Source organism: Microplitis mediator, chromosome 1, assembly GCF_029852145.1.
Source record: "Microplitis mediator isolate UGA2020A chromosome 1, iyMicMedi2.1, whole genome shotgun sequence".
NCBI lineage: Eukaryota > Metazoa > Arthropoda > Insecta > Hymenoptera > Braconidae > Microplitis > Microplitis mediator.
Window position 1 is genome coordinate 25,749,093 of NC_079969.1, and position 27,193 is coordinate 25,776,285.

General features: G+C 28.4%; 5 protein-coding genes across 9 annotated transcripts; 4 read left to right on the forward strand and 1 right to left on the reverse strand.

Moving 5' to 3' along the window:
* Positions 1-29: 29 nt before the first annotated feature.
* Positions 30-5,228, forward strand: LOC130674871 (lysosomal acid glucosylceramidase-like). Of its 4 annotated transcripts, XM_057480329.1 has the most exons (9): positions 43-180; positions 280-348; positions 1,241-1,389; positions 1,890-1,973; positions 2,044-2,359; positions 3,070-3,853; positions 4,344-4,618; positions 4,704-4,830; positions 4,943-5,228. In XM_057480329.1, exons 4-8 carry the CDS (start codon positions 1,928-1,930, stop codon positions 4,804-4,806), a joined length of 1,524 nt encoding a protein of 507 aa, XP_057336312.1. In that variant the 5' UTR covers positions 43-180; positions 280-348; positions 1,241-1,389; positions 1,890-1,927; the 3' UTR covers positions 4,807-4,830; positions 4,943-5,228. The 4 variants fall into 4 exon arrangements, with proteins under 4 accessions (XP_057336303.1, XP_057336312.1, XP_057336321.1 ...); XM_057480320.1 differs by lacking the exon at positions 280-348 and having other exon boundaries at positions 30-180; XM_057480338.1 differs by lacking the exons at positions 43-180; positions 280-348; positions 1,241-1,389 and having other exon boundaries at positions 1,820-1,973; positions 4,898-5,228.
* Positions 4,790-8,752, reverse strand: LOC130674866 (28S ribosomal protein S30, mitochondrial). The gene is made up of 4 exons (XM_057480308.1): positions 8,172-8,752; positions 6,697-7,298; positions 5,183-5,576; positions 4,790-5,100 (listed from the first exon to the last, which is right to left on the reverse strand). The coding sequence occupies exons 1-4, from the start codon at positions 8,624-8,626 to the stop codon at positions 4,890-4,892; spliced, it is 1,662 nt and encodes a 553-aa protein (XP_057336291.1). The 5' UTR covers positions 8,627-8,752; the 3' UTR covers positions 4,790-4,889.
* A 318-nt stretch (positions 8,753-9,070) lies between these two features.
* On the forward strand, positions 9,071-13,652 carry LOC130674860 (glucose-6-phosphate isomerase). The gene is made up of 10 exons (XM_057480295.1): positions 9,071-9,344; positions 9,524-9,617; positions 10,603-10,794; positions 10,983-11,063; positions 11,302-11,517; positions 11,584-11,823; positions 11,909-12,208; positions 12,815-13,043; positions 13,120-13,186; positions 13,265-13,652. The coding sequence occupies exons 1-10, from the start codon at positions 9,211-9,213 to the stop codon at positions 13,383-13,385; spliced, it is 1,674 nt and encodes a 557-aa protein (XP_057336278.1). The 5' UTR covers positions 9,071-9,210; the 3' UTR covers positions 13,386-13,652.
* Positions 13,653-13,834: 182 nt separating this feature from the next.
* Positions 13,835-18,716, forward strand: LOC130674896 (dolichol kinase). 2 transcript variants are annotated; one of them, XM_057480355.1, is made up of 7 exons: positions 13,835-14,457; positions 15,284-15,537; positions 15,653-15,873; positions 16,907-17,095; positions 17,379-17,588; positions 17,695-18,022; positions 18,091-18,716. In XM_057480355.1, exons 1-7 carry the CDS (start codon positions 14,450-14,452, stop codon positions 18,222-18,224), a joined length of 1,344 nt encoding a protein of 447 aa, XP_057336338.1. In that variant the 5' UTR covers positions 13,835-14,449; the 3' UTR covers positions 18,225-18,716. The 2 variants fall into 2 exon arrangements, with proteins under 2 accessions (XP_057336338.1, XP_057336332.1); XM_057480349.1 differs by lacking the exon at positions 13,835-14,457 and adding an exon at positions 14,513-15,145 and having other exon boundaries at positions 18,091-18,715.
* A 1,916-nt stretch (positions 18,717-20,632) lies between these two features.
* LOC130668985 (inosine-5'-monophosphate dehydrogenase-like) lies at positions 20,633-23,588 on the forward strand. The gene is made up of 2 exons (XM_057471605.1): positions 20,633-21,255; positions 21,898-23,588. Exons 1-2 carry the CDS (start codon positions 20,929-20,931, stop codon positions 23,140-23,142), a joined length of 1,572 nt encoding a protein of 523 aa, XP_057327588.1. The 5' UTR covers positions 20,633-20,928; the 3' UTR covers positions 23,143-23,588.
* The last annotated feature ends 3,605 nt before the right edge of the window (positions 23,589-27,193 follow it).

Below are 27,193 nucleotides of genomic sequence, written 5' to 3' on the forward strand. Positions count from 1 at the left end.
GGCAACACTTTCAGTCAACTTGTCTGAAAAAACCGAGCATAGAACGACAACTTGTAGTTCAAACTCAAGTTATATTCATAAATATATTTACTTATAAGTAAAAGTTGGAATATCTTTTAATTGGCAACAGTTTTATAAATTGAAGGAAACTTTTGCTAGGCGATTTTGACACGCGCACAGGTTTTTAAAATTTACAATCTATCAGTAATTTTAAGGTCATACTTAAAAAATTATTGAATTTTAGACTTCTGTTGATTAATTAATTGATTTTCATTACAGCGATTTTTTAGCTTCTGACAAAAAGGACAAGAAGATTTTCATCATTCGAATCCCATAAATATTTAAAACGTAATTAGAAATCTAAGATTCCATAATTTTTTAGGTACAACTAGCCTTAAGGCTGGGCCGTACTAAACGAATTTTTGAATTTTACTTTTCTTTTAATTTATTAATCAATTGTTATTACAGAAATTTTTATAGCTTCCGAAAAAATGTGAAAGACAAACTTTTTCGGAAGGTTTTCATCATTCGAGTGACGTAATTATTCTAAACGTAATTAGAAAAGTAAAATTCGAAAATTCGTTTAGTACTGCCGACCCTTAATCTGGATACATTAGAATAAATACAAAACTGCTATTGGATGCTTACTTATCGGCTAATTTAAGAACTTTGTATAGTCGGGAATCCCAACTCTAAATGAATATTACGATTTATTATGGGACATTGTGATGTAAATTATAAAATACAATGAACTCCATGTTAAATTTTAAATGATGATCAATTTTACTATGGTACTTGAGTAAAAATTACTGATAGTACTAATTATTTTTACTTCGTTTTTTTGCTAATTATTAAATGTTAGAATTTCTAAATTTACGATATGTTATTGTAAATTTCTGCATTTCTTACAGTTCATTTATAGCATACGCCCATAGTTAATTTTCCCCATGTATAATTTATTATCTTTAAAATATAGCAGTATCCAAATCTGTTTTAAAATGATAGTAACATTTTTGGTTTTCTTTTTATTTTTCTAATTCTGATATTTTATTTTATTTTATTTATTTATTTACGCTTTCAGCAATTTACAATTTTTCATATTTCATTTGCATTATCCAGTGCGATAATCACAATAACTACAATACATAACAGATAAACTTTAGGAATAAGTTACTAAAAAAAAAATATAAAGTATTTGAAATTTCTAAATTATTCTTAATTTCTTAATTTTTGGCTTCAGCTTTCCCTCTGGTTTTTATTTCCACTTGGATTGACTTTTTGAATGAATTAAGAGATCCCCCAAAAAAATTTACATTTTTTTGTACTCGTTGGCTAGTCCAAATATTCTGTTCCTGGATAAGTTTTGTATAAATGACTTATTGGAGTAAGGTAATACAAATTTTTACAAATAATTTTCAGTTTAATTTAAATCAGAGATGCGACGTTTTTTCTTTGCGACAAAAAGAATTCAAAAATTGAATTATGTTTGATTGGTCAAATTTATAGATTTTATTATTTTTTATTTTTTTAAAATATAAAACGAACATGAAATTAAAATATTTAAATAAATCATATATTTTTTTAAACAAATTATAAGTATTCAAACGATTGAAGTCTAAACTTCAGCTGTTGATTCACTTTGATAATTTTTGAATTTCGAGTATATTGGCATGACCAGCGTGTATTTTAACTAGATAACATTTTTGTATAATTACAATCTATCGTGTATAAATATTCAGTTCTTGGCAGTTTGATAAGCAAACTGATAATATTTATTTATTTAAATGAAAATATTCAAGAATATATTTAAGTATTTCAAGTTCAGAAATATATTTTAAAAAATGTTAAAAATTCTATCTATCGACTTTAAAAGAACTGTCAAATTTCAGTTCGTCTTTTCATAAAATTTTTAATCGTATACTGCATCATGTCGATGACTGTTCTCTTTATTATTTTATACACCAGTATTTTAGGTGAGTCCATTAAAAAGAAGTCATATTTTACGTAAATTTATTTAGTAATAGGATTTATTATTTATTACAGTATCTGCTGAAAATTGTTCGCCACGAAGGTTTGGAGAAGATAGTAATGTTTGTGTGTGTAATGCTACATACTGCGACTTTGTAACAGTACAAATACCTCAAGATGGACAATTTAGAGTTTACGAATCAAGCATAAGTGGCCAACGATTAGAAACAAAACTTTATGACTTTGATAAAATAATAAAAAATAACATAAAGCTTTATTTAAATTTTGAAAAAAAATACCAAACTATTCATGGATTTGGAGGCGCGTTTACTGATTCTACTGGTATAAATATCAACACTCTTAGTGATTCAACAAAAGAACAATTATTACAGTCAGTAAATTCAATATTAATAAATATATCGCGTCACTAATTTCAAAGGGACATATTTTTATAAACCCTTTTGGTTTTCGTCACTAAGTTTGAAGTCAAAAGGGAGTATAGTTTAAATTATATGCCTTTTTGACTTTCCAAATCTTTTTTTTTTCAATTTTTACATAGTAGATAAATAATAATTTTATTTGACCCTAGAGCCTAATTGTTTTACATTCATGTAATTATGATATGTCTGTAAACAAAAATTAATTAATTAGTGGTTGACAAATTAATTATAATAAAATACAAAGTAATTATGGAATAATTGTCATACAATATTATATAATATAATACTGCTAGTAAAAAGAAAACGTTAATTTATGTAATCAATATAAAGTCAGTAATTGTGATTGCTAGTTATCACGTTCCATGAAAAAATTAAAGCAAGCAACCTTAAATTCAGCCAAATTATCCATAGCTATAGTCTCAGCTGGCAACGTATTCCGGGCACGTATGACATGAACCGCAAATGAATTGTCTCTTCAGCTATTAAATAAGTCTACAAAATGATTGGCAATAAAAAAAAAAATTACACGCCCTCTTGGTTTTAGATAGTTTCCTACAGCCAAAAGGGGGTATAAAAATATAAGCCCTTTTGGAGTTAGTGACGCGAGATATTTAATTTCATAAAAAATTAAAAATACTAAGAAAAAAGTCTTTATTTTCAGATCATATTTTGGCGAAAGCGGAAGCAAATATAATCTAGGTCGCGTTCCAATTGGTGGCACCGATTTTTCTATAAGACCTTATTCGCTCGACGATACACCAGATGACGTTTCACTACGAGACTTTTCTTTAGCAAAAGAAGATACTGATTACAAAATACCATACATGAAAAGAGCTCTGAAAATAAATAAAGAATTAAAATTTTTATCCGCTTCATGGTCAGCACCTCCATGGATGAAAACAAATCATAATTATACTGGATTTCTGGGTTTTTTAAAAAAAGAATACTATCAAATATATGCTGACTATTTAGTTAAATTTTTAGAAGATTACAAAAATCAAGGCCTACCGATTTGGGCAATTTCTACCGGAAACGAGCCGGCAGATGTTTTTGCATTGAATTCAGTTCACTTTAATGATATGGGTTGGACTCCTGCTACTGTTACAAAATGGGTTGTTAATAATTTAGGACCGACTTTACTTAATTCTACATCAAACGAAACAATTATCTTAGCATTAGATGATCAACGATTTGACTTGCCTTGGTATCTTCATGCAATGCATAATTATGACAATCGAATCGATAAATATATTTCTGGTATCGCAGTTCATTGGTACATGGATAAATATTTTCCAATTGAATTGTACGATCGAACTCACACTGCGTTCCCAAATAAATTTATTATTATGACAGAAGCGTGTACTGGAAGTACATTTTGGGAATTAAAAAAAGTTCGATTAGGATTTTGGAAGCGGGGGGAGAGATATATCATGAGCATTATTGACGTAAAACTAAAACTTATTCATTTTAAATATCTCCATATTAGAGTGTATCGAATAAAATTATGAATTATTTTTTTTTTTTACCAGGTACTAGAAAAAATTTTTGAAATTTTAAAAGACGATTTAGTGCCAAAAAAACATTGAGTTTATTCCATGCACTCTAATATTTTCACCGAGGAAAATGGAGTTGAAAAATGTACGAATTTTTTTTATACTGCGGACCGAACTTGAAACGGGAAGTTGAGTCCCCAAAAAATTGTTATAAATTTAAATATTGATAAGCTGTAATGAAATTTATTTGCCCGAATCCGGAATTATATGAGTATGAAAAATTTCTAGAGGCTCGAAATCGTACAGCACAATAATTATCGGGGAACTCAACTTCCTGTTCCAAGTTTGATCGCCAGTACAATAAAAATTCTTACATTTTTCCAACTCCATTTGTGTCCTGGAATAAATGTTGTAATTATTTTTTTATAAAATCAATTTTTAGGATTTAAATCACTGGGTAACTGGATGGGTAGATTGGAATCTCGCATTAGACAAAAAAGGAGGTCCGAATTGGGCTAAAAATTATGTTGACTCTGCAATAATCGTAAACTCAGAAACAGATGAATTCTACAAACAACCCATGTACTATGCAATTGCACATTTCAGTAAATTCATTTCACGTGGATCTGTCCGAGTTGATCTTACTCACCACAGAAGCATTAAATCCGTCGCATTCATCACACCAGAAAATACTACTGTAATAGTGCTTTACAATAAGTATGTATTAAAAAATCTCTTTAAAAAAAAAACTACTTAAATTATCAATACTCCCACGATTAAAAAATTTTTTTTCTTCCTCCAGAAATGATAAACCAAAAAATGTGACTATAGTAGATCCAAATAAAGGAAATATCAATGTGATGGTTTCAAAAAAAACTATTCAAACAATTATATATAGACAATAAAGAAAAAAATTTATTTATTTTCAGGTAATTATACTTAGTAATATTTATAAAAATCTATTTAAATACTTACGAAAATTAATATTTTACTTAGGATAATAAGTCTTAGCGAATTTAATTTTTTTCGCTTTTCCTTCAGGGCGTAATGCTTTTGGTATATAATCAGGACAATGATTATCCAATCTACGTAAATACGGATTGATTCCATAATCCCAAGGGGTACGTCTTTTATCCAAAGGTCGGGTATTGAATATAAACTTATAAATTTTCTGCCAGTGGTATAATTCAGGCATCCGTCTATAGTAAAAAAAAAAATATCCAATTTAATATGAGTAATTATAAAAAAATTTATAAAGTATAACTGTATTGCAGTACGTACAAGTGCCTAGGTCTTGCTGACATTAAATGTTTGTATCTTTTTTCAAGCCAAATTCTTTTTTCCTTATCCTGTATGTCTGCGACTCGTTGTTCTTCTTTACCCAAATAGGGTTTCATGTCAACACCGACTCTCTCTTCAGGAGTATTTACATAAAATTTAATCAAATTTTTGATAACTTCATCGTTGAATCCAATTAATTTATTGTTTTCCACCTTTTCGTACAACTTGATCGGTTCAGTGATCCAACACAGATTTCTTTTCGGATTTTCATCAGCATTCCGTTGATTGACAGCCGTCGTATTTAATTGGTAAACACAAAATGACCAGTACTGACCATTAGTTATAATCATTTGATTAACTAACGGATAAGTGATATCATTGAAAGTTGAAAATCCTGAAGATAATAAACAATAAAATTAATTATTCATCTTGATAACGTCCAGAATACGTAAATATCTAAAATTTATCACCGGTGTTGTGGACAAATTACTTGATTAATTAATCAAACATTAATTTTTTGAATGACGTTTCGTCACTTTATTATTGTGACTTCTTAAAGTTCTCAAATTTGTTGATTATTGAATAAAATTAATAGATATTATTAGTCAAAGCCAACTGATATTCATAGACTGTTTTTTTTATTTTACTTTAACAAGTCACGATACGACGTTTCGCCTACAGTAAGCCTGCGGCATCTTCGGGTATCTTGTGTAAATTATTAATAACTAAAGCAACAGTCTTATTTATCACAGCACATTGCATGGTTATTTTAATAGTTACAATGATAACTATCAATGTCATCAAGAAATTGCAATGACCTGCTGTGATAAATAAGATTGTTAATTTAGTTATTAATAACTTACACAAGATACTTGAAGTTGCCACAGGCTTACTGTATGCTGTAAAAAATTTTAAGAGTGAACGCGGATTGAATCCGGAGTGAATACGGAGCGGATGACGTGTACCTGAAAATCAGAACATTTTACGCGGAACTAAAATAAAAAATCGAAATGAAAAGTAAAAAATCTACTAGATCTAGATTTCTAAAATGTTTCGCACGTCAGCCGATAATTGCAAGTCACCCCAACTACCCCTTAAGTCACCTTTAGAGTCAAATTACATAAATTATTTTGATTTTCGTTGGGTGAAAAACGTTCCGATCTTCAGGTACATCAGATGACTGTTTATTTATTTAACCCCCTCGGAGTGAAATTAACTCTGAAGGGGAGTTTATTTTAATATTAAAACTCCAAGTCGGAGTGCGGATTTAAATAAAATCCAAATCACTCCGATGAAAAAAGAAACTCTCGATTCACTCCCTATGCGGAGTAATTTTTTTTACAAACTCCGAGTAACAGAGTGAATTCAGATTGAAATAAAATTTCTAATCACTCAGAATTTACTCCCGATTTTTTAGTGCAGGCAAAACGTCGTATTAGAATGTAATAATTATTAATAAAATTAATATCATTTGTTAATAAACAGCGCTAGCTAATAAATATTAATAAAATCACCTAAATGACAAGCTTGAGATAAAAGCCACGCATAGTTACTGAAAACAGCTTGTGTTTTAAGTACATCTATTTCATCATTTAAATCTTTGGGTCTTCTTAGTAAATATCCACGTTTATGATAAGACATAAAACCAAATTCACTCGGATCTCCAGGCCAAAACCCAGGTAAAGTCGTGAGATGACGTCGTTTAATATAATGTCCAAATGTTCTTGGATCAAGTTTAACTACTGGAACTTCAAACTCTGGGTTTTCACACTCAGCCATAGTTAATATTTCTTTTAATGGATGTTGATGTCTAAGTTGAAATATCGGTGATCCTAAATATTGAAATTCTCTATCTATGGGTTCATTTAACGCTTCTTCAAGTTTATTTTTCAGCAACGATATTCTTGTTTCTCTGGTCATATTAATCCCACCAAAAAACCAACCCGCTTCTATTCTAGGATCATAATCTATTTCAATCCCCATTAAATGCGGATAATCTTTAGCTAATGCTGATAACATTAATCGATTAACTTGTTTGGATACAGCACTTCCTACAATATCATCAAGTTCATCCGGCTTATCAGGAGTGTCTTTCGTCTGTTGTCCTGGAGATTGACTGGATAACATAAATCGGTATTAAGGTAAGAGACCCAATACTTGATCAGAAAACTAGTACCCGATCACTCATATATTTGTATGTATATATTTACTAGATATAAATATAGAAACACATGGAGTGATCGAGCACTAGTTTCCTGATTGGGTACTAGGTCTCAATGTAAACATAAAACAAAAATAATTAGGGTAGAGAGGTACCATTTTGACCACTTTAGGGCCAGTTTTGGACTCTTTAAAAATTTTAATTAATAAATTTGTAAAAGACGCAATAAAATAATTATTTTTCAGGTGTTTACAGATATTTTAGTCCCACTATTAAGGACATTTTCAGACAATACTCCTAACTTTTTAAAAATTTTTAATGTCTCAACTTTCGACAAAATCTTCATGTTAATTTTTGTAGGCTAAAATTTATTCAACAAATTTTGTTTAACTCCTAATTTCCCAAAATCGCTACTACGTTGTCCTTTTTTAATTAATTAATACAATTTGAATACAGTTATGACAGTTAAGTCATTTCATATTTTTAAAAAGTAGGAGGCACTGTCTGAGAATACCCTTAAAATGGAAATTTTATTTTACTCTTTCATTAATTTAAATGAAGTATTAGATGTCCACAAATGGAGCAGTGACCACCAATAGTACCTCCATTCTACCCTATACTAAAACGTAATATGAGTGTAAATGTAGCAGACAAGAAAATTTTTAAATTACATATAAAAAAATTAATCAATTAAATTGATACAATAAAAAAAAATGCATTTACTGATTTTAGAATTTTTTTTGAAAAACAAAATTTTATTTCATGATTTTAAAGTTTTAAAAATTTTCAGATGTCCGCCAACTTTACTGTCACAAACGTAATACATACTTTTGGTTTCTGAATTCAAACGCTACGCCGTCTTCAATTAATTGCTTAAGATTTTCTGTCAAACTGTTTAATTTTTCAGGTGACATTAAATTATCATAATATGAAGGCAGGGATGAATTATCAATTATGTGCGTACGAGTGATATATTGAGCTTGAGGTAACTCGTTGTAATAAACACTGCCTTCATGAACCATAAGACATTTGAATCCCCAGTAACGCGGCATATTAACTTTTATTAATTTTTCCTCTGGAGTCGGAAGTTGTTTTACTTGCTCGTGCCAAAGTTCGAGTTTTCTTTGCCATCTCGGTACCACTGATATGTCTAAAATTGGAGGGTATACTGGACTTTTAACAGAGTCGGCAACATTTGATGTATCGCTTTGAGAATTTCTGATACATGTCACTACCGGCGAGTATTTAACACACGAGCGAGAATGAATTTTTATTAATAACATTCTTATATTTATTTTATTTAAAAACTTTTAAAATTAATTTTTACTTTCATATATATCTATTTTGTTGATCATCAAAAATATCAAAAATAACCTGCCTACACTTTCAACATGTGATAAATTTTAAGCATAATCATAATAATAAATATTTAAATTTTTATGCGCATGTGCGCGAGATGAGTGTGAATGTAGCAGACGTCAGACAAATTTAAAATTATAAATAAATAGAGTAAATAATCAATCAAATAAAATTTTTAAAAAATGCGCATTTAAAAAATTTTAAAATTAATAAGTACATTTTTCAAAAATTATTTACTCTATTTATTCATAATTTTAAATTTGTCCGTCTGCTACATTCACACTCATGTGCGCGAGATTTAAAAAAAGACGTCAATTTCTGTAAAAAATTAAATGAAAATTCGCCCTGAAGTGAACGTGATTATTGTCATGCTCAGAGCAGCAGTTCTTATAAACTTTTGAAGGACAACCGAGGACAGAAGTTCCGAAATTAATTCGAAAAGTCCAAGTTCGTGATAATCATAAATAATCGAAATTTAAATAAGTAATAAGTAATAAAATATAAGAAGATGGATCTTAAACAACAAAAGTTAACTGAAGAAGCTTCTTGGAAACAATTAGAAGAGTATTTTTTCGGCACTGGCTCTAAAATTAAAATTGCCGACTTATTTAATCAAGACCCAGAACGATTTGATAAATTTAGGTAATTTATTTTTTAGTATCATTATGACCTTTTGTAATCACTAATTTATCAACGTTTATGTAAAATTTTTTTTCTAAATTTATTATATTTTACTTAATAAATGCATGATGTAATTCGGTTAATTATTTAACACATCTCTGTATTGATGAAAAATATTTTTTATTTATTTATTGATTTAGTCTAACTCTTCAAACTCCTGATGATGGGCCTATACTATTTGATTATTCAAAAAATCGAATCGATGAGAAAGCTTTGAGTCTTTTATTTAATTTGGTAGGTTCGAAACAATTCATACATATTTTTATTTTTAAATTTCATAATCCCAATTAGCAGAGACAACTTGTAGATGTATTTTAAAAGAACAAATTTTTTTTTGTCTCCAAGCCAAGTTTTTTTTATATAAATAAGACATACAGATGTTGGTCCCAGAAGTCATAGGAAATTTTTCTTATTTTTTTTTTAAAAGTCATTTCATTTTAATAATCGTTTAGGTGACTGATTAGAAATTTATTTTTTGTTACTTGTATCAAGTCTTTTAAGAAGATATTTTGCCGGTGACATAAATTTCTGATTATTTTGTCAACATGTCGGTGCCTTATCAATAGGTCAAAAAACAGCTTCAAAACTGATATCTTATAGATGTTACGAAGCCAAGTATACTAATTGGGATTTTAAAATCTTCAAACAAAATATATAAGCCCAAGTAGTACGATTGACTTTATGACATTTAAAAGATAGCAGTTTAGTCAAGATCTTGAGAGCACAGTATATATAGATATAATATTTTGCTTGACTTCCTCAAGATTTTCTTTAGAATTGATCAATATTTTGTAACCAGAAATTTATGTAACCAAAAAACTATCCGCTTAAAAGACTTGACACATGTTACGACGAAAGTTAAATTACTAATAAGTCATCTGAATGATTTTTTAATTGAAATGACTTTTGTAGGATGGAAAAAAAGACAAATTTCCTATGACTTCTAGGACCAACATCTGTAGGTCTCATTCATATAAAAAAACTTGACTTCGAAACGAAAAAAAATTTGTCTTGTTCTTTTAAAAGACATCTTAAAGTAGTCTCTGTGCTACTTGGGAGGTAAAAGACCTAGTACTCGATCACTCCATGTAATTGTATATCTGTATACAGTAAAATTCAGTAAATATAGATATAAAAATACATGAGTGATCGGGTACTAGTTCCATGATCGGGTACTGGGTCTCGACCCTATGGGAAATATATTTATATTTTGTTGTAGGCCCGAGCGCGACAAATTGAAAAAGCGCGAGATGCAATGTTTGCTGGAGAAAAAATCAATTTTACGGAAAATCGTGCGGTATTACATACCGCTCTCCGTAATCAAAAAAATACACCAATTCTCGTTGACGGAAAAGATGTCATGCCAGACATTAATGCTGTCTTACAACATATGAAGGAATTTACCAATCAAGTAAAATTATTTTTATTAAAAATTTTTGCTAGTCTAGAAGTCAAATCTCTTATCGCTAATCTCTCATTTTTTTTGTATTGATTAAAAAATTTTAATTGGATTGCGGCTTCTAGACAACGTATAGCCAAGAATAGAAAAATGCAATTGATGCTCGTAATGTGTGTTGGTAATGTGTTTTTTATTTATAGGTAATTACCAAAGAATGGAAAGGATTCACTGGTAAACCTATCGAAGATGTTGTTAATATTGGAATCGGTGGTTCTGATTTGGTAAATATATAATTTATTTATTATAATTTTTAAATTTACTAGAAGCAACAAACTTTTTTTTTTTACTCCACCCCAAAGTTCTCAGTAGTATTTAGTAAAAAATACTGATTTTATTCCAAATTGAGCCCCTTAAGAAAAAAGGGCTTACATGTAATATAAATGTAAGCCCATTTTTTCCCACTCTTCCCTATATGTAAATAAAAAAAAATAATATTAAAAATGATAACTTATCGGATAGGGTCCTCTAATGGTAACTGAAGCATTAAAACCTTATCATTGTGGACCGAGAGTACATTTTGTGAGTAATATTGATGGCACTCACATTGCCGAGACTTTGAAAAAATTGAATCCAGAGACCGCGCTTTTTATCATTGCATCAAAAACATTTACAACTCAAGAAACTATCACTAATGCAACATCCGCAAAATTGTGGCTCTTAGAACACCTAAAAAATGTAAGTTTCTTATAAAAAATATTTTATTTCTCAATGTTCTCTTATTAATAAATTTAAAAACAATAGGAAGCAGCGGTAGCGTCTCATTTTGTCGCATTGTCAACAAATAATCAAAAAGTCAAGGAGTTTGGAATCGATGAAAAAAACATGTTTGGATTTTGGGATTGGGTCGGTGGACGTTATTCGCTATGGTCAGCTATTGGTTTATCGATTTCACTATCTATTGGCTTTGATAATTTCAAAAAATTATTGGACGGCGCATTTTTCATGGACCAACATTTTTGCAACACTCCATTAAATCAAAACGTACATTAATTATTTGATACATTTAATTTTTTATTTTTTTTTAAATTACAGGGAATTAAATAAAAATTATTATTATTATTTTTAGATACCAGTAATTCTTGCTCTATTAGGTGTTTGGTACCACAACTTTTTCAAAGCTGAAACCCATGCGCTTTTGCCATATGACCAGTATCTTCATCGATTCGCTGCTTATTTTCAACAGGGTGATATGGAAAGTAATGGAAAATATGTCACTCGTTCAGGAACAACAGTTAATTATACTACTGGACCAATCGTCTGGGGAGAACCTGGTACCAATGGCCAACACGCATTTTATCAATTAATTCATCAAGGTACTAGATTGGTACCAGCTGATTTTATTGCTCCTGTATTATCGCACAATAAGGTATATTTGTTATTCATGTTATGCAAATATCTAACAATATTTTTAACTTCCGGCCATTACAATTTTAAATTTTCAAAAAAAAAAGATGTTATTGGTTTTGATCCAACTTTCGAAAATTGAGTTTTTATCAGAACTCGACCTTTTTAGGTTCTAGGAAGCTATTGTGTATGTGTGTAAACTTTTCTTGTCGTATGATATCTTTAGAACGAATTGAACGTGATTGGCGGCAATCGAATTGACTCGTCAAGACTTAGATCTGAGTAGATTTTGAAATCGATCGATTGAGTAGTTTACGAGTTATACGGGAAAAAAATTTTTTGTTGCATAACTCATAAATCACTCGACCGATTTGTTTCTAAGTTTGATCAAATCTAAGTCTCTATAAATTCTTACGATTGCCGCAAATCGGCTGATTTATACCGAAGATATCGTTGGACAAAAATTACTTTTTTTTCAGCGAAATGTATATACTTTTTTTGAGCTCAAAAGTTTATTAATAAACGTTTTCGAGCTTGAAAACAGCAGGAAATTTTAGGGCTAGCTCACAGGGTCAACGATTTTCAGATTTTTTATATAAAATTAAATACTAACTATTCTTGAATACAGGTACAAGGTGATTTACATCACAAAATATTACTCGCCAACTTTCTCGCACAAACTGAAGCACTTATGAAAGGTAAAAGTGTTGACCAAGCACGAGAAGAGCTGCAGAACTCTGGACTAAGCTCAGAACAAGTTAATTTCTTACTCCCACACAAAGTTTTTGAAGGCAATCGGCCGACAAATAGTATTCTCGTTAAAAAAATTACACCTTTTACTTTGGGTGCATTAATTGGTATGTATAATTTTTCCGGATTGATTAATATTTATTTATATTATTGAAGACTATATAATTTTTGTCATTTTTTTAGCGATGTATGAACACAAGATTTTTGTGCAAGGAATTATTTGGGATATCAACTCTTTCGACCAGTGGGGGTAACAATTTTTATTAGCAATTAACATTAATTTAGGCAATTAGTCTAATTAAATACTAATGAATAATTTTTTTTTTAGTGTTGAATTAGGAAAACAATTAGCTAAAGCTATTGAGCCAGAATTGAAAAGCAAAGATAAGATAACCAGTCACGACTCATCAACCAATGGTCTAATTAATTTTATAAAATCCAATAATTAAGAAAAATATTTGATTTTATTGTTAAACTAGAATCATAGTTATAAATTTATTATTTAATTTTGTTATCAGCAATAATTATTATTATACAGGTCTACAAATTATCTATTCATATACATTTTATACATATATAAAAATCATTTATTTTTCCTGTATTATTTTTACATACAGACTTTAAATAAGAAAAAAGAAAAATTATTTATACTGAAGATCCTTAGAAAATATAATAGAAAAAATTGCTGCCATAAAATATACATTTTAAAAAATAATAAATATTTTTTATCGAATCTTATGTAATTAATAAATAATGCATGATAATTTAAGTAATAAATGTCATTAGTCACTACTCATTGTATGTAATTTTGTTCTGTGTATGTATAATCTAATTATATATAATCATACATATATGCTTTGAAATTAAAACAGAAACTTAGCGCGGCAAAATTATCGACTATGCTTACAAGACTTTATTATAAAGTATAATAATTACTCTTGTTATTTAATTTAATTTTTTTCCAACAAGAGTAGGAAATATGCTAGAATATTTACATATTTTATAGCAAAGTATGACAAGCATTAGATTTTACTTACCTAACTTTTAATTACTCACTAAAAATTTAAATATCAACAGTTTGATGATAAAAAAAAATGATTTTGTTTTCGGTACCCAAATAGACGACCAACCCAAGTAGAATAGACGCAACTTTAAGATGTCATAATGATGTCTTTGAAAAGGATAAGACAAATTTTTTTTTGTCCCAAGCCAAGTTTTTTTCATATAAATTTGTCCCAGAAGTCATGGGAAATTTGTCTTCTTTTTTCCGTCTTAAAAAAGTCGTTTCAATTAAAAAACCGTTTAGATGATTCATTAGTAATTCACTTTTTGTCATCACTTGTGTCAAATCTTTTTAAGCAGATATTTTTTCAGTGATGTAAATTTCTGATCGCTTTGTCTACATTTTGGTGCCTTGATAGGTGAAAAAACAGCCTCAAAACTGACATCTTATAAATATCATAAAGCCAAGTGTCCTACTTGGGAAGAGACGACAAAAAGTAAATTACAAATAATGGCCACGTAAGTCATCTAAACAAATTTTTAGTTGAAATGATTTTTTGAAGACGAAAAAAGAAGACAAATTTCCTGTATGTCTTATTCATATAAAAAAATTTGGCTTTGAGAAAAAAAAAATATGTCTTGTCCTTTTCAAAGACATATTAAAGTCGTTTCTACTCTACTTCGGTAAACGCATTATATTTGTTACCTATTATTTTTAAATTTATTATTGCGCGCCATAAGCGCGAATGTGCTTACGGTTTTCTATGTGCGTCTTAAATCAATTAGTCATTTCTGATCTGAACGTTTCGCGCATATTAATTAAAAACGTATTCACATCTCGCCATACAATATTGGATTCTTTATATATATAAATATATATCTTAGAATTAAAAAATATAAAATAACAATATTTTTTTTTAAAATTTTATTTTTTCAAAAATTACTTTGGGATTCAAATAAAATCCTCCGTAAAAATAAAAGAAAACAGTTCAATATCCTAGAATTATACAAAATATATATACCTATATATTTTTGTATGAATGTAAAAAAGAGGGGGAAGAGATGTAGTGTGATTTGTGTCGATTGACGCAAAAAAAATAATTTCCATAAGTTGTAAAATAAAAACAATAAAAATGTTTACGATGTCATACAATTCTATTGAAGCAAAAATATTACGAAATTTAGAAAAAAGTAATATAGTACATCGGTAATAATATATATTATTTTTTTAAGTATTATTGTAAAAATAATCAAACTTAACCTCAACTGTTTTTTTATTACTAATCATTTTTTGTAAATTTAAAAAAAATACCTTTAGTTTTTTTAAATTATTTAAATTTTACAGACAGCAGTCAGGCACAGGACTATGGCTAGGATTGCTAATTGGTATCTGTGCTTTGATTACATTAATAAAAGAGGATAATAGTTATTCAGAAATATGTTTACTCAATGGAATAACAGGATTCGGATTAATTATGAGCTGTATTTGTTTAATATTTCAACTGTACATGGGTACAACATCTAGTAAAGATTTTCAGTTGTTATATTTTTTACCAGCGGTTTTAACATCGATGTTATATTTACTCTGGGCAGATAAAGGTACATATTTATTTATGTTTAATTACACGATTTAAAAATTTAAAATTTTTGCGTTGACTACTAACAATAACTGTAATATTGTGTTATTTTTTTGTTTATTTATCATTAATTTCAGGTTTACTGGTAAGTGTGTCATGGGGTTTAGGAGTTGGAACTTTGAGTACCTGGGGAGTGTTACAGCTTATGAGTTACTTACCAGGATGTTTAACATTAGGTGAATGTATTACTATAATGCATGGAATTATATTATTTCTTTTATCGAGTGGAACAAATTTACCTTTAAGATATCATTTGCCACCTTTGCATGATGATGATATTGCAACGACTATTTTACAGGTGAGAAATTTATTTTATACTAGCATTGAAAGATTTTTTAAAATTTTGTATTCATCAATTTGAAAAGAAAAAAAAACTTAATTTAAAAACACTGCACGGAGAAAGATGTTGGCTCGCAACCTAGCAATTTTTATTATGCTGTCGACCAAACTTGAAACAAAAAGGGAAGCATCCAAAAAATTATTGTGCTCATACGAAAAGTTCTTATGCTGTATGACAACACTTACTACGCGCGAGAAACTTATCGATAAGATTTAATAACAATTACTTTCATACATTATAATGATTGTGATGCTGCATAATAATTTTTTATAAGAGCATAATAAATTTTTGGATGCCTCACTCTGTTTCAATTTTGGTCGACAGCATAATAAAAAAATCCGGTTTTCACGACGAGTCGATTTTAGAGCACAACCTCTCCCGTTGTCGCGTCCGAGGCGTGCAATTGTTACGTTTTGAGCCAACATTTTTCTCCGTGTGCAAGTCATCAGTTTGGATAATTGGCCCTCATTAAGAAAGATGATTTGAAATGATTCAAAACAATTTGAAATGATTTAAAACAATTTGAATCGACTAATATATAGATATACACTTAGTATGGATTAAACAATTTTTCTTAATCAGGGAGACACTTTTTACACGTTTTAAGGTGTGGTAATTTTTCTATAAGAGTCCATGTAAATTTAATGCAGCGTTTAGAGAACTTTCTAGAGAGAAAAGGGCTTATAATTTTTATTTTAGTACAAATTGTTTTGGAGATTTATTTTAAAGCTCGAAATTTTAAAAAAATTTAAAAAGTCCAAAGGGCATGTAATTCAAGTCATGTGTCCTCTAGGCTTTCAAATTTTTTTTTTTAAATTTTTTGCTCTACAATAAGACTATCCGACAATTGGCAATGAAAAAAAAAATGATATGCCCTTTTGGCTCTCGGAAGATTAGAATTTTTAAACCGAAAGAAGAAAAATTTTTAAGAATTTTTTTTTTTTTAAATTGAATTGTGATTTTTAATATCAATTATTTTTTTATTTTTCAGGTCGGAATTATTTACGTCGGATTGTTATGTTTAATTTGCACCTTTTATCCTAAATCACGTTCAGCTAATTTTTTTTATCCAATAGCTTTTGGAATTTTACTAATTGTCGTGATCCCAGTGTTACATATTTTATTGGATCAAAGTCCCTTGTTGTGGATGTTATTTTTTGTATTCGGAAGTTTCAGAAAAGTAAGTAGAAAAAAAGAATCTGGACAACGGTTTACCCTGTGGGCCAGCTCCAAAACTTCCCGCTCTTCGAGCTCGAGAACGTTATTATTGGTAAACTTTTAAGCTCTTCGAGCTCAAAAAACGGCTGGACAAAAAATATACACATTTTGCTGAAAACTATTAACTTCCCTTTTTTCGAAAATTTTCATAGCGGGAAGTTTAAAAATAAAACCATTACCAATATTATTACTTAATAAATAAAAAAATATTATTATTGACTTTTTTTTTACTCTCATTATTTTAGATAGCTTTGATAATGTATTGGAGTGTGTGTTTGCTGATAGCCATAATTATCATCACTCGTCAAATATTATCCGATTCATCAGCTAGTACAATAGAGCGAAAAACTTTTCACATTTTATCAGTTTTAGTGTACACCCCAGGATTAATATGGGAACCAACATTACTTTATCTTGCGAGTGGAATTATTATGGGATTATTTATGATGCTTGAGGTATTACAGTATAAATAATAGGGATGTGCGAATCGAATTTTCGAATTTGATATTTAATAATTATAATTTAAGCGTTTAATTTCATAAATATAATAATTATTTTCAGTTAATGCGATTGATAAACTTACCGCCGATGAATAAAATATTACAACTCGGATTTTCAGCATTTGTAGATGAAAAAGATTCATTAATTTCGTTAACTCCATTGTATCTTCATATTGGTGTGTCATTCCCTTTATGGATGCCATCAAGTAATATCGAATTATTACCTCTAATGAGTGGTATGATCGTATTAGGTATTGGTGATTCAGCAGCTAGTTTTATTGGCAGTAAATACGGAAAACATAAATGGCCAGGAACTTCTAAAACACTAGAGGGTACCGTTGCCTGTATTTTAAGTCAATTATTATTCATCTACGGACTCGCTGTAATCGGTAAGTTCCTATTAAGTTTAACTATTTTATTTTTACTGTTAAATCAATAACCATTTAAATTTAATTAGGACTAGTCTCTGGTGGATTGGCTCTGATAAAAAGTACTCTAGCAGTTATTGCAGTATCAATAATCGAAGCACAAACGAATCAAGTTGATAATCTCGCTCTACCTCTTCTTCTATATATTTTTTTGATATTATAAATATTTTTATATTTTTATTTTTTATCTAGAAAAAAAGAAAACTTAATTGATTGTTTAGTTTTTATAACTAGATCAAAAACAAAGTGATCGTACTAAAATAGTTTTGGTTGTTATAGTTTAATATATTATTGATAATTGATATTTTAAGTAATATCTGGAAATAATTGTAAAGTTTACAGTGCCTTAGGATACACTTCAGCATGGCATCGATAAATTTATTTAACAAATTAACTATAAGATTAATTTTATATGTTCCTTATTAAATTTTTTTATCTTTTTAATAGAATTATTATTAATAAAAATAGTCATTTTTTTAATTCCAGCCAACAACGGTTCATAAATATTGATATATTTAATTATTGTAAGTTAATATAACAGTTTTTATTATATGTGTAAATTTAATTTAACTCGTATATTTAGTACTAATGTTTATGGGATATTACCATTGCATTCCTACAAATTAATGTAAGCTACTTTTTCTAAAACAATGAATATTTTTATCTTATCAAATATTAATTATACTAAACCATTTTATGAAATATTTTTTTACATAAATAAAAAATAACAATATATTAATAAAAAAGTTGAACGATTATTTTCATGGGATTCTAAACAATTTATTTATTGCACAACCTTTGATCAGTCTAATATATATATATATTATATATATTTCGTAGACACATCGTGAAATTAGACATTTCATGAACTGCAGACAGATCCTGTAACAGTAATTCTGTTTCACGAAGTGACTAATAAAAATTTTTAGGCATTTCATGAAATACAACAGGGCTTCAGACAGACCGTGTAATGTTGCAGAATTACATGAAATGTCTAATGGCAGTATTGCTGATTGTGTAATGTCTTGGAGTGATAGATGTGAATGCGGATTAAATGAAAAAGCTAATTAAATTTTATTTATTAATACATGTTAAGCTAGCATGGTATCGACAGTTTCTTTTACGGGATGAAATCGGCATAATACTCTGTTATCTTTGAGGGAAGCTGTTAAATCTGCAGCAGTGGACAGAGATACTTTCAATGCTAGTGTAGAGCTTCGGACATGCAATGCACAACTGAAAGGTGTGCTTGGAAAAAACAAACGTGTTATGTAATAGTCGATGTCAATTCCATATCTAGTATACGTATAATATTTTCGTCTAGGTTATTCAAATAATATTCTTTTCTTTCTTTTCTCATTATTACTATCTGAAAATTTACTAATTAGAACGTTGATTTATTAGACTGATTCAAAAAGTCGACGATTTCTTTTTCGAAAACTATATGGAAAATATTGTTCAAGACGAAAAAAAAAATACTGCCAAAGTTTGAGCTCTTAATATTAATATTAACAACCGGCTCATCACAATTTTCAATTTCCTAATTAAATAACATGGAAAAAATTTTATTTAAAGTGAAATTTTCTCGCTCATCAGCGAATCAGTTTATCGTAAAAATCAATGAATTGATGTTGGAAATTGAAGGCTCTACAAAAAGATCTCTTATTATTTTTTGATAAATTTAATTTTTCAAAAGTTATTCAAAGTTTAATTCATTGTAAATTTTAGTATTATTTTACTTTTCCAGCGAAACTATCAGACTTATCGTAAAATGCTATGAGATCTATTTTGTAAATTATTTCATTTTCTACAACTTATTTTTTACAAAGTTCTCCAAATTTTTTAAGTTATTTGCATTTAAATGTCAATTCGTTCCAAGAAATCATATTCTGACTGATATTAATGCAACTAAGTAAAGAACTTTCAAAAATTTTGGAAATTTTGAAATAAATAATTTATAGAAAGTAAAATGATCTATATGTATATTATGTATATATTTTTATTTACATTTATATATGTACCTATATAGAGAGAGAAGAATTTAAATATTTAAAAATTTGCGCTATAAAATTAACAATATTTTGAGTGTAAATTTGAAAAATTTATGCTAACCTTTAACCTCTCATTAATTATGACAAAAAATATATAAATATATCTGAAAACTAATTAAAAATTATGAATATGAAGTTTAAAAAATGATGAAAATTTAATTATAATTTTATGAGTATACAGATTATATTTATTATTTTTATGCAAAAATAATAATTTAATTAGTGATGAGTGTGAATGAGCAGACATCAGACAAATTCAAAATAATTAAAAAAATAATATTTATAAAAAATGCACTTATTAATTTCAAAATTTTTTAAATGCGCATTTTTTTAAAAATTTAATTTGATTAATTATTTACTCTATTCATTTATAATTTTAAATTTGTAATTTAAATAGTAGGAAATAAAAAATTTTTTAGTTACACTATTTATTGTTATGTGGCGCAGCAATCGTATTACAATAATAATAATAATAGTTTTAACTACACGAAGTATTCATGATCTATAAAAGTGATGTGCGCAATGTGCATTCGGTCACTTTGCCGAAGTATCTTGTGAAGTGAATACCTGGCGCTGAATTAAACGAACCACGTGTTAATAAAATATTAATAATTTAAAAAAAATAACTTATTTTAACTCAATTGACTGCAGTTACAATCGATACAATTATTATTTTATAGAAAATAACGACAAGAATAATTAATAATTATTTCACTTCAAAAATTTTAATTAGTAAATTGAGTATTTAAAAACTAATAAAAAGTTTAATAAAAAAAAAAAAAAGCATCTGTGTGATAATATAGTAAAATAAATATAATGGATAACAATAAAGCTGGTCAAGAGAAACCTGGAGATATCGAGCTCCCAGATGATGGTCTATCAGCTGCTAAATTATTTGCAGCCGGCGAGGGGTTAACGTACAATGATTTTATAATTCTGCCTGGTTATATTGACTTTGTTGCTGATCAAGTTGATCTGGTGTCTCCGCTGACGAAAAAAATTACTCTGAAAGTGCCGTTGGTGTCGTCGCCGATGGACACAGTTACGGAGTCAGACATGGCCATTGCGATGGCTTTGTCTGGTGGGATTGGAATAATTCATCATAATTGCACTCCTGAGTACCAGGCTTCTGAAGTCCACAAGGTAAATTATTTATTTTATTTAAAATGTGATAACTGCTGCACAAATATTTTTACAGATGTTTGATATTTGCGCAACGTTTGATTCACTGTAAAAAATTGTCAGCGGATTCGAAGTGATTACGGATTTTATTTAAATCCGCATTCACTTCGATTTTGAGTTTTAGTATTAAAATCATGGTGGCCACATTTCTCTGTAAAACCTGGAAATATCAGGGGATTGTAAATATACTGGGAAATTCAGGGAATTTCATCAAAAAGCTGAAAAAATTTTTACTTTCTTTTCTTTTGACTGAAAAAATCCGATTATTTTTTTTTTTATCTGTCAAAACTTTTCAAAAAGTGGCGCGGCGCGAATGCGATTGTAATATCATCTTGAAAAAAAAAAACTAGTAAAAATTGATTCCAATAGCAAAAAAATGAAGCAGTTAGAATTGAAAAAGCTGTTAGAAAAAAATAGTCTTAGTTAAAACCAATCGTCAGGAAATTCAAGCTGTTAACATGCATATTGATAAGTTAAAAAACCAAAAACATTAAAAGTATTGAACTAATAAGTTTCACTGTATTTATTATTCGCGTACTTGATTAATATTTTATTACGGTGCAGTGACTCAAAATTAATTAATTAATTTTTTATTTTTTACAGGTAAAAAAATACAAACACGGATTTATTCGGGATCCGGTGGTTTTTTCACCGAATCACACGGTGAGAGATGTGCTGAATGTTAAAGCCGAACACGGTTTTTGCGGTGTACCCATCACAGAAAGTGGTAAAATTGGTGGTAAATTGGTTGGTATTGTCACGTCTCGAGATATTGATTTCTTGGAGGATTCACCTAGTCAGCAAAATTTAAAGCTTGGGACGGTAATGACAAAACTTGAAAATCTTATAACTGCAAAATCCGGTGTGACATTGCAAGAGGCAAATTTAATTTTGGAAAAATCTAAAAAAGGTAAATTGCCAATTGTAAATGACAAAGGCGAGCTGGTGTCCTTGATGGCGCGAACGGATTTGAAGAAAAATCGTAGCTATCCAAATGCCAGCAAAGATGAGAATAAGCAGTTACTGGTTGGCGCGGCTATTGGGACAAGAAGTACTGATCGGGAGAGGCTTAAATTATTAGCGGCTGCAGGTGTTGATGTGATTGTTCTTGATTCATCACAGGGTAATTCACTCTTTCAAATAGAAATGATTAAATACATAAAAGCAGAGTATCCAGAGCTACAAATAGTTGCGGGTAATGTTGTTACAACGATGCAGGCGAAAAGTTTAATTGAAGCTGGCGCTGACGGACTACGTGTTGGTATGGGATGCGGATCTATTTGCATTACTCAAGAAGTTATGGCTGTTGGACGCCCACAAGCTACTGCTGTTTATAAAGTCAGCGAGTATGCTCGTAAATTTGATGTCCCAGTAATTGCAGACGGTGGAATCCAATCTCTTGGACATATCATCAAAGCACTCAGTCTTGGTGCAAGTACAGTAATGATGGGATCATTATTGGCTGGAACTTCAGAAGCACCTGGTGAATACTTCTTCAGTGACGGTGTCCGCTTGAAAAAATACCGCGGCATGGGATCCCTCGAGGCTATGAATAAAAAAGACGCCAAAGGTTCAGCAATGGATCGTTATTTCCACAATGAAATGGACAAAATGAAGGTCGCCCAAGGTGTCAGTGGATCCATCGTCGACAAAGGCAGTGTTTTAAAATTCTTACCGTATCTGCAGTGTGGTATAAAACACGGATGTCAAGATATCGGGGCCAAATCCCTTTCAACTCTTCGATCATTAACATACAGCGGAGAACTTAGATTCGAGAGAAGGACACCTTCAGCACAGCAAGAAGGCAATGTACACGGTCTCTTTTCATACGAAAAAAGACTTTATTAATTAATATATAACTTTTGTTTTTTAAAATCCATCAGTACCTGTCTCTGTTCCACTCTAGTCTGGAACTAGAATATCATCATACAAATCTTACTACATTCTGAAAATTAATAAAATTTTCACGCGGGTATTTTAGCATACATCATATTATATAATTTACTTTAGATATACAATATATACAATTCATGTAAGACCTTAATAATTTTCACGCGAATATTTTAACATACATAACATTATATAATTTACTTTAAAATCTATACAGTTTATATAAGGCCTTATAAATTAATTTAGTATTGCTTCCACTCTTCACTATCAATTGACAACCGTCTAATCCATTTTGTGATAAACTTTTACCAGACTTTTCTCTATGACGATTAATTTATATAAAAAAAAAGTAATGACTATTGCAGACATTTTTTTTAACCAATCAGTGTATACATATATATATATATATATATATATAAAGTATTTCTTGGCTAAAGAATTTTTTTTTCGCCTCAAAAATTTTTTCTTGCTCCAAAAAAATTTTTTTTGAGGCAAGAAATTTTTTTTTCTGTGTAGGGGTACCATTTGTGGCCAATGCTCCATTTTTGGAAATTTTATACTTTATATTAATTAATGGCAAAGTGTAAAATAAAATTACCATTTTAATAGCGGGTTAAGAGTGTCTGAATACATTTTAAAAATTAATTATATCATTGCATCTTTTACCAATTATTTTATTTAAATTTTTCAAGTGTCCTAAACTGGCCCTAAAGTGGCCAAAAACGGTACCTCTACCCTATATACACAAAGAAAGTATGACATATTGCCAAATGACACGGGATCATTACAATCATTGTTCAATCAATTAAGATAATTATATACTTAAAAAATATTTTTATAGATAAAATTTTGTTTGCCATAATATTTTTAAACAATCACTAGCCCACAAACCTTTTTTTTTTAATCATTTTATTATATTTTTATTATACATATACAATTTTGTCAATCTTTTTCGAACTTCCGAATAAATCAGCTTTTATTTTTTATCATCTTTACAAATAACAATAAAAAAAAAGGATTTATTTTTATTTGATAAAATCAATGAATTAATTATTAGTAATGTTTTAAAAACTTGTAAGGAATTTGTATTCCGATTTATTTTACATAAGTAGTAAAATTTTTAAATTTTAATAAAATTATAATTCATACCTCTATTTATCTTTTGTTCTTATTCAATCCTTTCTTAAAAACGAGTTTGATTTTTATTCCATTAGTATTTATTACTAATTATTGATAACTAATTTCTAAAAATAATTAAAATTTATTTAATATTAACTTACCTCATTATTTGGGCGATTTATTAATTAAAACTACAAATAAATCTAATTAAATGTTAAACGAAAAATTTATTTCAGCAAAAACTTGAAAATGATTTTCATCAGTACACTGAGAGAAAAAATAAGTCTTAGAAATTTGTAATTTCTTCTTACAAGAAATTATACTATTTAAAATTTTCAGTCTAATATATTTTCAACACAAAGATTTGAATATTTCATCAAAAATAATTCGCGCAATCGAAGAAATCTGAGCTCAGCTCAAGATTTGCTGACCTTTTTTTTTGGAGTCGTGTAAATGAATTCCGATTTTCTCCTATCAAGAAAATTATTCTCCAATTTAAATATAGACTTAATAATGTTACAATTTTTATTGATTTACTAAAGAAAATATTGTTTTTACAAATGTTAATTTTTTTTTTAAAGTAAATTTTTTAATTAAGAGAACATTCTGGGTTAGACGGTGAAAAAAAAGCTATTTTCATTAATTTGTTTAGAAAGGAATTGTTGTAAATATTCATAAAAAGTTTATTTAGGTTGACTAATTCACTTTTGAAGTAGATAGAAAATTTTTTTTTAATTTTTTCACTCTTCTAATACCTTGAAATAGCGGATGAAGGTGACTTCGTAAAAAAAAGGTAGTTCGCTGGCGGCGGTGATATCTCGATAATGGCTCATTTAAAATGATAAAGTAAAAATTACTTACATAAAGTAGACGTGTAGCTCTCGTCTGAATTACGGTCAAATTTAAATTTTGATTTTAAGTATTTTTTTGGCCCAAAAACTTACATAAACTTTTTATAAATATTTACAACAATTCCCTTCTAAACAAATTAATGAAAATACCCTTTTTTTTTACCACTTAAACCAGAATGATCTCTTAGGAAAATATTGTTTTTACAAAAGTAAATTTTTTTTTTTAAGTAAATTTTTTTATTAAAGGTAAAATTTTTAGTTGATTAGAATTTTTCAAGTATAACGAATAAATAAATTATCTAAGAATGTTGATTTACTGGGTAGAGATCTTGTTACACGAGAATTAATTATCAACTGTTAGAATTAATGCTGTTCATTGTGTTAATTACGCAAATATTACAGTTAATGCGAGACGAATCTTCAAGGTGAAGATTAAATAACTTCTCATGTTTCATATTGAAAACAAATTATGCGCATACTTATACGAATAATAATAATAATAATAGAATTTTACTAAGAATTGTTTTTATATCACCAAATTAAAAAAAAAATAATAGCGAGTGCTCCAAATATTAAACACTTTTTATTTGATTACAGTAATTGATTTTAAAATAGAGCAAAAATAATAATAATAATTGACAAAGTTATTTTTAAAATTCTATATTGAAACCATACAAATATTATTGGATCGATTTAAGCTCATGAACCTTTTTTTCAATTACTAAATGTATTTACTCCGGAAAAAAGTACGTACGTTTATAATTTACGAGTTTTAAAAAATTTATTTTTATTTTTTATATTTTTAATCGCCCGATTAAATTTTAATATCCATGCTCTGTCTAAAATAATTTTCACAATTAGATTATAGGAATAAATTTTATAATTAAAATTAAATCTGACTCTTGTAATTATAATGAATTATTAATTTTGATTACGTCCAGAATATGTAAATATCGAAAATTTATCACGGGTATGGACAAATTGAATGATTAATTAATCAAACATTAATTTTTTGAACGACGTTTCATCACTTTATTATTGTGACTTTTCAAACTTCTTATAGTGATCAATTGTTATTGACATGCGTACTGTTATAGACACATTACTTGAAACTTAAATAATTGTTGGATTAATCTATAAATTAATTAGAATAATTATTAATTGTTATTGGTATAAAAAAATCAGGAATATTGCAATTATTGTGCAGCGATTTATAGTGATTTAGCTGCACAATAGCAATTAAAGTTACACAGAAAAATGAATGCCTGTGTATGTTTCATTTTTAATATCCCTAGATACGAACGTCATTCCATATTACAAAAAATTAGGATGGCATACATTAAAAACAAGGTGTAAATCCTTTTATTGTTGTTTAATATACAAGGCAATTAATATGGTACATGGTTTTATTTCGACATGAAATTTATATTTAAGAGCCAAAACTCCGAAGAGTAATGTACGACAAGATTTATTAGCATTACCAAATTATCGTAGTGCTAAATTTGATAAATCGTTTATTGTATGTGCAATAAGGGCATGGAACAACTTACCAGTCGATTGTACAAATAAATTAACATTTAAACTGTTCCATGTGTCGTGTTTTGAACATTTTTTAAGTATTACTAGCTAATTTGATGATAAAATTATTAAAAACTCAGTTCTAGAGTTCTAAAGACTTTTTCGGACAAAAGTCCGAAAAACTTTCACCAGGGTTGTAATGAATGATAATTTTATACTATCTTGTATTATGCTATTATATTATATAGTATTTTATATGGATGGCTGCAAGAAGCTTAGACTTCATAGCCAAATATATAAATAATAATAATAATAATTTAGTTTTTATTGTAAAGAGCTAAAGTTTTTGGTTGATGACTGTTGGGAATTTAGGTATGGTAATCGTAAATGAAATTAATCAATTTATTAAACAAATGAAAAGTATTCCTTTTTATTAAAATACGCGCTCTAGGGTATGTCTGGATTTAGCTTAGACGAACTTATTTTTTAAATTTTATTTAACTCTGAGGTCTAACAACCTC